At 38.3% G+C, this 10,424-nt stretch overlaps 1 protein-coding gene across 2 annotated transcripts; it reads right to left on the minus strand.

Annotated features, from left to right (window-relative positions):
• Positions 1–383: 383 nt before the first annotated feature.
• Positions 384–8,012, minus strand: ptger1c (prostaglandin E receptor 1c (subtype EP1)). Of its 2 annotated transcripts, XM_065244649.2 has the most exons (3): positions 7,949–8,012; positions 1,021–1,942; positions 384–932 (listed from the first exon to the last, which is right to left on the minus strand). In XM_065244649.2, the coding sequence occupies exons 2-3, from the start codon at positions 1,897–1,899 to the stop codon at positions 684–686; spliced, it is 1,128 nt and encodes a 375-aa protein (XP_065100721.2). In that variant the 5' UTR covers positions 1,900–1,942; positions 7,949–8,012; the 3' UTR covers positions 384–683. The 2 variants fall into 2 exon arrangements, with proteins under 2 accessions (XP_065100721.2, XP_065100714.2); XM_065244642.2 differs by lacking the exon at positions 7,949–8,012 and having other exon boundaries at positions 1,021–2,472.
• Positions 8,013–10,424: the final 2,412 nt, after the last annotated feature.

Here is a 10,424-nt window from a genome sequence, read left to right on the forward strand (position 1 = left end):
TACTACTACTACTACTACTACTACTAATAATAATAATAATAATTATTATTATTATTAATAATTATTATTATAATTGCTATTATTATTATTATTAATATTGTAATTATTATTATTATTATTATTGTTAATAGAATATTTCATCACCACCCAATTATTATTATTATTATTATTATTATTATATGATAATAGATATATAATAATATTATTATGACTACCATTACACTACCACTACTACTACTACTACTACTACTACTACTACTACTACTAATATTAATATTAATAATATTAATAATAATTGTTATTATTATTATTATTATTATTATTATTATTACTATTATTACTATTAAAAGAATATTTCATAATCATCATCACCAAATTATTATTATTGTTATTGTTGTTGTTGTTGTTGTTTATGACAGGGATTGCCAATACAATTTTTTTTTACTTTTATACAGTTCTTCCAATCACTTTAGTAATTATGGTATTTTGGTGGTAACCATGGTTATAGTGTAAATATCTGTAGTCTTGAACTGAACACTGAAACGAAAAAGTTCTGTAAACATTTTCATGCAAAAAGCATTTGCGTAGCAGTATAGGAACAGATCTTCATTTGGCAACAAACAACAGTTTAGATTTTTTATCTCACACTTTCTGTCTTTCTCTTTAAAAAGCTTTGTGTGTAATCAGTGTAAACTCATTTGCTTTTTGTTGGAGTCTCTGTAGAAGCTGCTCGCTGTGAACACGACTCTGTCGGGATGCAGCAGCTGAAGAATTCTGCGCAGAACTGCACGCCGCAATAGGATGTAAACCCACGGATCCAGAATCTGATTCCAGCTCGCCAAACGCAGGGCAAGCAGAAGAAATTTTTCAACCTGATGCTCCGGTCTGGCGAATCCCTCATAAAACATGATCACGGATATAAGGATGTAAATCTGCATAATGAACGAAACAGAAGAGGTTTGGCATCAACTTGTCAATCTAGTTAATTATAAGTGCAGTGTTGATTAAATGCTCACTCACAAGAAAGGGACTCCAGCAGACACAGGAGACCACGGTTATCACGGCCAACTGTGTCATCATCTCCACATCCAGGGATTGCAGGGATGAAGAGGAGAAGGATCCTTGTCTCCGAACAGTGCTTGTCCTTACACATTTGTCCTTAAACCTGGCCTGAAACAACTTCCACCCACTTATTATATTAGAAAGAACAGAGATGAGCAATGCTACAAGGCCAAGGCAGGAAAAAGCCAAAGCCAAGCTTGCATCTGCTATGGAAAGTGAACCGTACACTGGTAAAAAGCACCAGGTACCGGGGAACTGAGGTTTGTAGTCCCCCACGTTCAGCAGGGGGAGTCCCGCTAAACTGAGAGCCGATGAGATGATCAGCAGTATGGTGAGCCGAATTCGTGCAATGGTAACCACGGTCGAGTGCAAGAGAGGTTGCGTGATGCCTATGCAACGCTCCACGGCCATCGCGCTTCCCAGCAGCAGAGGGCACAAACCAAAAAACACCATGCAAGCACCAAACAATTTACAGTAACCCTGTGAAGGCTTCAGGAGCACTGCCGCCCCGTGATGCTTTACTCTTCCTAGATGGAGGTGTAGCGCCAGGGCCCCTGTGATCACATGACCCGCCAGGTCACTCAGAAGCAGGCCCGAAGCCAGCAATAGGAACGGGGCTTTGGCCCGGCGCCTGAAACGGGTGTAGGAATGGGCGAGGATCGCCAGTGCCGTGAGGTTTGACAGTGCACCGAGCGTCATGGTGAAGTAGGACATCCCAAAAGCTGGCGCGTTAACCAATGTCTGAGATGTTGAGTTTAGGGTTTGGTTGTCGTAGCAGAGAGCCGTGAGATTATAGTGGCATAAAATAGGTAAGGAGGATGTGAAAAGAACATCCATGATGTGACAGAAGGACAAGAAATTCTTGCTAGGTGAATGTGATCTGAAAAACATGTCAAGAAGCTGTGATGAAGGGGTTTTCTCAAGGGACTGGAGTCTCTGGCCTTATATAACTGTGAGAATCTACTATTGTTGAAAAAATAAAATAGCTCAGAGAGAAAAGTTGAAAATGTATTAGTACTGGGTGATACTGTACTTCAAATGTGGTGGTGATGATGATGGTGGTGAATTGGTTGAGAGCATAAGCCACATTGTCAATATTGCAGTTTTCATAGTTTGTGTCTTGTGATTATGAAAATGTAAACACAGAAATGTTTTAATAGCTTTAATTCAAACACAAATATAGCAAAAACAACATGATCTCACAGAAAGTCGTGTTATAGTTACGAAAAATGTGATAAATTTATTCATGTCCATGGCACAAAATTCAGCTTTTTTGTGCCTTGAGCACGAATGTCTTCTCGCACAAATTTCTATAAATAGTTTTTTGTGTCCGTGGCACGACTTTCTTTTCGTATCATTTCATGTATTGTTTTCTCTTTATATGTTTTTTTTATTTCTAAGTTGGGTGTGTAAGTCACCAAATCCAACCTTATATCTTAATCACTGTCTTGTTACCTAAACAACAGCCATATTTTGAAACATGTCAACAATTACTTATATTAACTAAAAGTATTGACTGAAAACATCATTGTAAAAAATGTGTTGTATTTACATAACTCTAAGTAACAAAAACTAAGCTTAAGCCTAAGCCACATGCCTCCTTTCACCATCAAGTGAATTATAATGTTTTCACAACAAACAGTCCATGGACTGGAGACAGGCAAACACAATGTAATTGGCATGCTTGGCATAAAATGCAAAAAATTATTTAAACATGACATTGAAAATATAGTGACAATATGTGAACAACTGTTTAAAAATCTTGGCATTAGGTTCTGGTTATAATTATATTCCTCTGTTTGGCTGGTGCATTTACATATGAAAGCAAACTTTTTGGCGGCACATGTATGTGTTGAATAAAAACAACAAAAAAGGAATTAATGAAGGATTAATACATATTGTAGACGCAGATAATCAGGCTGAATAGGGTTAATCACTTGGACGTATAACAGTTCAGCAACCATGTTCCAAAAATCTGATATTTTTAAGTTAGAAATGACATGACAAATGACAAAGCAAACTAATGAATAAAAGTTAAATATAGAAATGACATGACAAATGACAAAGCAAACTGGTAAAAAAATTATGAAACATTTTAACGGTATATGGTAGTGACAAACAAACAGAAAAAAAGACCACAAATCTACAAAAAAACGACATCAATTTACACAGTTTACCCTACTGCTTGCCCTTCATATGAAGATTCAATAAACAACCGAGAAAGTTCATCATAAATCATCATGAGCAGCTCACTGCAGACTGGAGGATTTGTTGAATTATGGGCTTTTTGTTTTTGTGCACATTTGCCATACGGGTGAAATTGAAAACTCAAACGGTTCTCTTCAACATCTCTTGACCACCTATTCATCTCACAACAGACAATTCCAGGAGAATATGTAACCCCTGCCCCTGTGTCCTTTCTTTCTCTTTAAACACCATTGATACTGTCTTGCCAAATGCTTCATTGATTCATCATTCTCTCTCCAGCAGATTCATCCTCTGTTCTCGTAATTCACACTGCTGTCTTCTCTTCACTCCCTACATCTGTTTGCTAACATTACATTTGTTCTGTGCGGATAAAGTTTGCTCTGTGTTTTATTTCCATTTTTGCTAGTTTAGGTCGACATTGTTTGCATGTGCATCACATGTTTTGTCAAAATAAGTGCCTGCTGCAGATGCGTTTGAAGGGTTTATGATAAAAGAGACGCTTGCGTTTGCCAGATGCTCAAATAATCTCATGCGTAATCAGAGTTTACTGTTAAGGGAGTGTCTTGCATGTATATTGTGAACGTGAGCGTATCTTTTATAATAAACGATTTTGACGCGTGTGCAGCAGGCACTTATTTTGACAAAACACATGATGCACATGGTTCACATGACGCAGCAAACATATTTTGAAAACACAAGCAACACATGACACTCCGAACACTTATTTTGAATTTGCACCCCTCGAAAGAGCAGTCACAAGCCGTCACTGTTGAAATCAAAACCTTATTATTATATTATCAGACTTTAACCTGGATTTCACAGACAGGGTCTCAGTCTCAGCCTGTTTTGAACGGCTACAGTACTTGACGTTAAAGCTGAAATGTGTCATTTCTGTGCCAATAAACTCCATCCTTCAGTCAAACAGATGGTCTAACCATAAAAACATTGGATTAATCTAAACCAGTGGTCTCCAACATGATGCCCGCGGGCACCACGTTGCCTGCACAGAGTCTGTGAGGTGCCCGCCAAAGCACATTCTATTAATAGCCTCAATTTTAACATTCATTTATTACATATTTTTATATTAGCTTGGGTTCTTTTATGTATGGTAACGTTTTAAACAATGATAAAACAAGGAAAATAAAATAAAATCAAGTAAAACAATAAAATGAGTAAACTATATCAAAAAGTAGCCCTCCAGATTGTTTTATCCACACTGTAAAAAGTGTATTGTCAAATTAACAGTAACTTACTGGCAACAATTATCCAGTAGTTCCTGTATTTACGCAAGTAAAATTACTGTAAAAAGAATGACAGTAGTTTTTTTAAGCATACTGCAAAAAGTACAGTATTTTATATAAGATCCGACATACAGCATTTTACTGTTATTTTTTACAGTGTAAAATATGTACTACTGTATTTTTTACGATTAAATTAAATACTGTTATTTTATCGGTTGATGTTAAATATAAAGATAACAACTATATCTTTAAAAGCAGAAAATGTATTGTTCAGTTTTAACTGTATAAATATTAGATTTTATACAAAAACTTGAACAAAATCAGTCAGCAATCAATGTATCAAGTATGTGGTAGCCCTTTGCTCACAAAAAGGTTGGAGACTCCTGATCTAAACCATGTCCGGAAAACCCCATAGATGTTTCCATCAAAAATTACACACATTAATTATGTTATAACTGATCTGACCCATAAAGTTTGCTCATTTGTAAACAAATGTAATGTAATGTACACTGTAAAAAAATAGCTGTAATTATGCAACTGGTTGCCAGTAACTTACTGTAGAAGATAAAGGGCCCTATTTTAACGATCTGAAACGCAAGTGCGAAGCGCAACGCGCAAGTGAGTTTGTGGGCGGATCTTGGGCGCTGTTGCTATTTTCCCGGCGTGAGAAATAACTCATGCGCCGGGCGCAAATCAATAAGGGGTTGGTCTGAAGAAGGTTCATTATTCATAGGTGTGGTTTGGGCTTAACGTCAAATAAACCAATCAGAACGCTATCCAACATTCCCTTTAAACGCAAGGGCGCAAGTTCCATGGCGGGTTGCTATTATTATGACGGATTTACCAGGCGTACGCCAGGAGCGGTTCACAGCCGAGGAGACCGACGTTCTTGTAAGAGCAGTCAAAGATAGAGAAGTTGTTTTGTATGGGGATGGGAGAAACCCGCCCAAATAAGCGTAGGTTAAACAGGCGTGGGAGGAAATAGCCACAGTCTCATCAGCTGGCATCCCCATCGTTGCGCCAGCATTAATCGGGCACGCCGTGTAACGGGAGGTGGATCTGCCTCTACACAGCACCTGATGCCAGCAGAGGACATCGCTGCGTCCACCCTCACCGCTGAAAGGGTTTGGGGGCTTTGAAATCGGACCCAAGAAACGCAAGCAAGGTCCAACCCCAAAGTACTCTTACAAATCAAGTTCATATACATTAAGGTTTCTTATGAAAACATTTTAATTATTATTTACATAAAATAAACGTAATACTGCCACACAACAAACTTATGAAAATATTTTAATCGTTATTTGCATGAGAATTTTTTAAAGCAGCCACACAATAAATAAAAACTATCACCACAATGCTCACCACTATGATTCCCCTTATCTCGTGTATTAATATTTTTAAGTGTAACAATTTATGATTTGCAAAAATAACTGTTGCATCTGTGTAGATTAGATGCAAAGTGTGTGCGCGTTGTGCACGCTATACATTATGGTCAAGCATGCGCCCTTAAACTTTTTTTTTCCGGTCAGTGGCGCAATTGTTTTTTGAAACTGCAAAATAGCATCAGGGGTGGTTTGTGCCTGAACACGCCTCTTTTTTTGCGCTGAACCGCCCAGGGAGCGCAAGTTCATTCCCTAGTTTGCCGACGTGCGTTTGTGGAGGGAAAAACCCACTGTGCGCTGCTGCAAAATACGAATGATACATGCGTCACTGACAAAGTCAACTGCGCTGGGTGCAAGATAGGGCCCAAAGACTGAAAATGTTTCATGTTCATTTAACTTTGAACAAACTGTTCTGAGTAAATAACATAAATGTTAAATCTACAGTAAGTTACTGTCAGCTAGTTGCCAGTAATACCCAGCAATACTGTAATTTCTACAGAAATATTTTACTGTGTAAAAACAAATCTGTACATTAGTAAAATCCAAAAGTGAACCAGTTAGTTTACACTCCTGGGTTATTTTTAACCCAGCGTTTGGATCAAAAAGTGACAAACCCAAAACTTTGGGTTGTTTCACCCCCAAAATGCTGTGTTGTTTTAACCTATTGATGTGTCAAATATGAACGTTCTCTGGGTTTATCTAACCCAATGGCTCGGTTTGTACCTTTATGACATTTAGAGTAATTGTACCAATTACATTTTCCTACACTCTAAAAAATGCTGGGTTATTTTCAACCCAATGTTGGGTCAAAAAGGGACGACCCCACCTTTGGTTAAATAAACCTATATGCTTAGATTTGACCCAACAATGGGTAAAAACAACCCAACATTTTGGGTTGAAACAACCCAGTTTAGCTTAAATTACAACCCAAGGGGCTGGTTTCGTCCCATTTTTTTAATTTACCAGACATAAATAATATCAGTTTTGCAGCAAAGTTAACATTTGTAAACTTCTGCACAGTTATTAACATTAAAGCAGTGACTTCAAAATGTGAAAATGTCCTAGCATTTCCTTTATACTGTAACTGATGATACCGCTCCTGTCTTATCCATCAGGAGCTCACAATAATGTTTTCTTCTCTGAGCCAGACTAATACGGCAAAAATCCCCATGGAGGTGAATTCAAAGGGTTATTCACACCTGGAAAATGGACTACTGAGACTTGAGAGGGCAGACGCTAGCTTTTTGTCACTTTTTCTTTTTTAACACCAAACAAAATGACATACTTCTCCACAATGCTCCAAAACGAAACTGTAATGGGGTAATGATTGTGCCTGAACTAACTTAGCAGATTGTCATTCTGGTTACTGGACGCTACACTGCACTCTTCGAGCAATCAAAAACCTCATTTTGAATCTCGGACAACGTTGAACCAACTGCGGCGGGAGATGATTCCTAACAGAGTCTCTGACAAAAAGCAGCAAAATCTTGGTGAGTTAATGCGGGTGCATTACTAAGTGCTTAAAGACAGTATGACCATATCAGGTCACAGAGACAGTCTGTGTACAAGCTCATTTTAAATTCTTGTTTCATTTTAGAAATGGTTTAGTGGAACATACAGAATTAGACCTGCATGCGTGCCAGGTGATGCATTTTAAAATAAAATATTTTTAACCTTGGAAAAACATTTCTGGCATGTTTTGATGTTTGGGGTGAAGTTTGTTGCTTTCCCAAATTCAATCAGAGACTTTCATGACATTTTAAGCTGAGAAAGAACCTCATTTTGGTAATGTTTTATATTCATGCTTTTAAAGTCCTTTAAGCCGAATCAAATCATAGGATGGTTGCAAACGTCCCCAATTACCACAAAAAATGAAATGTCGCTGAGACTTATGAAATGAATTTAGAGCGCGTGCTATCAGAGCTCTGCAGGATAGTAATAATAATCAATTATAGTGGCAGTTATGGAAAAACACAATTAAATGCACAAAGAAAAGTTCAGCTTGCTTGCTTATTGATGCTATAACATAAAAATTAAGAGCTTTGGTTGACTTACCCAGTGTCCAAGAGTCTGTTTCATCTGTTTATAACAGCAGCAATGCACCTCTTCATGGTCTGGGCAGATCTACCCTTATCATTTACCAGCCTTTGAGCAAAACAGCTCTCTCTCTCTCTCTCTCTCTCTCTCTCTCTGTCTCTCTCCCAACCCCTCATCCCTCTTTTTCTGTCTCTCTTTTCTACTTCATCCTCGCAAAGCATCCAATATTGGTAAAAGGCACACGTTTATCCATGGCCTGGGGTTGCATTGACTATCCTGCGGCTATCTGTATTAAACAATTATAAAGTTAATGACAAGTATATGCATAACTTGTGGACTTATTGAGTGTACCAGAATGGCTTGCATTATGGTGTATGGGCGAATGATCTCTTAAACATAATTGAAAAAAGACGTAATCACCCCTCTGTCAATCACATAGTGGCAATTCAATTTTGTGCTTGAGGGATTGTGTGGTGCAGAATGCTGAAGGTCTATTCGCTTACGGATCATAGAGCACCTGTGGAATCGAATTAGTACAAACAAAACAGAGCAGCATAATGACACTTAAATGATCCCCCGCTTTCGATTTTAATTTGTTGTTATTGTGTCTGCATTCCCTTTGGGGATTATACGATTGTATACATTGTTTTTTAAAAAGTTTTGTTTTCAACACAGCCTGCAGTTTACAAGTACATCTCGCTCATTATGCATTACATTTAGTAAAACAGGTTTCCTCATTAAAATGTTTTCAATGTGATAGAAGCTGCCTTTTAATCAGCCATTAAACAAAGGGTTGATGAACTGATGGACTGTGACTTAAAAACAGGCCACAGGTTTATTTAGATAAGGTTGCGACTGGAGGGATAATGTTAATTTCAATTAATTAAATGCAAGTGGGTGTGCATGCACTATTAAAAAAAGCAATGAAAGGGTTTTGCGCCAATGCCATAGAAAAACCAAATTTGGTTTTGACAAAGAAAAAATCTGTGAACCATTATTAAAAAAGCCAAATAAATAATCAGCTGTAGTTTGCTCTTTATTATATCTTTATTCTGGTTGAGAAATAATTTCACAGTTATGCATTATTTTTCGATAAAAGCACACCTATCCTGTCAAATGTCCTAAAGGGCCAATATTTTGTGGCTAAAAAGCACATTACTTTGTGTATTTGGTGTTTAACATAATGGGCCCTATCTTGCACCCAGCGCAATTGACTTGTCAGTTGACGCATGTATCATTTGTATTTTGCACCGCGCACAGCGGGTTTTTCCCTCCCCAGACGCACTTCGGCAAACTAGGGAATGAACTTGCGCTCCCTGGGCGGTTCAGCGCAAAAAAAGAGGCGTGTTCCGGCGCAAACCATCCCTGATGCTATTTTGCAGTTTCAAAAAACAATTGCGCCACTGACCAGAAAAAACTAGTCTAAAGACAGTGGCGCGTTGCGCGTTGTTCATTATGCTATTTTAAGGGCCCATGCTTGACCATAATGTATAGCGTGCACAACGCGCACACACTTTACTTATCTAATCTACACAGATGCAACAGTTATTTTTGCAAATCATAAATTGTTACACTAAAAAATATTAACACATGAGATAAGGGAAATCATTGTGGTGAGCATCGTGGTGATAGTTTTTATTTATTTTGTGTGGCTGTGTTAAAAAATTATCATGCAAATAACGATTAAAATATTTAAATAAGTTTGTTGTGTGGCTGTATTATGTTTATTTTATGTAAATAATAATTTAAATGTTTTCATAAGAAACCTTAATGTATGTGAACTTGATTTGTGAGTGTACTTTGGGGTTGGACTGCTTGCGTTTCTTGGCTTTCAGCGGTGAGGGTGGACGCAGCGATGTCCTCTGCTGGCGTCAGGTTCTGTGTAGAGGCAGATCCACCTCCCGTTATACGGCGTGCCCGATTTATGCAGGCAAGCTTGGGATTCCCCCGTCTCCTGACATCATTGTAGCGCTTGCGGCGCAACGTCCTGGGGATGCCAGCTGATGAGACAATTGTGGCTATTTCCTCCCACGCCTGTTTAACCTACGCTGATTTGGGCGGGTTTCTCCTATCCCCATACAAAACAACTTCTCTGTCTTTGACTGCTCTTACAAGAATGTCAGTCTTCTCGGCTGTGAACCGCTCCTGGCGTGCGCATGGTAAATCCGTCATAATAATAGCAACCCGCCATGGAACTTGCGCACTTGCGTTTAAAGGGAATGTTGGATAGCGTTCTGATTGGTTTATTTGACGTAACGCCCAAACCACACCTATGAATAATGAATCTACTTCAGACCAACCCCTTATTGATTTGCGCCTGGCGCAAGAGTTATTTCTCCCGCCGGGAAAATAGCAACAGCGCCCAAGATCCGCCCACAAACTCACTTGCGCTTTGCGCTTCGCACTTGCGTTTCAGATAATTAAAATGGGGCCCAATGTGTTTGTTTGGTTGATGGTAAAAAAAAACACATTATTTTCCACATACCGTACATTT

Source organism: Paramisgurnus dabryanus, chromosome 3 (assembly GCF_030506205.2).
Source record: "Paramisgurnus dabryanus chromosome 3, PD_genome_1.1, whole genome shotgun sequence".
In the NCBI taxonomy this organism is placed as follows: Eukaryota; Metazoa; Chordata; class Actinopteri; order Cypriniformes; family Cobitidae; genus Paramisgurnus; species Paramisgurnus dabryanus.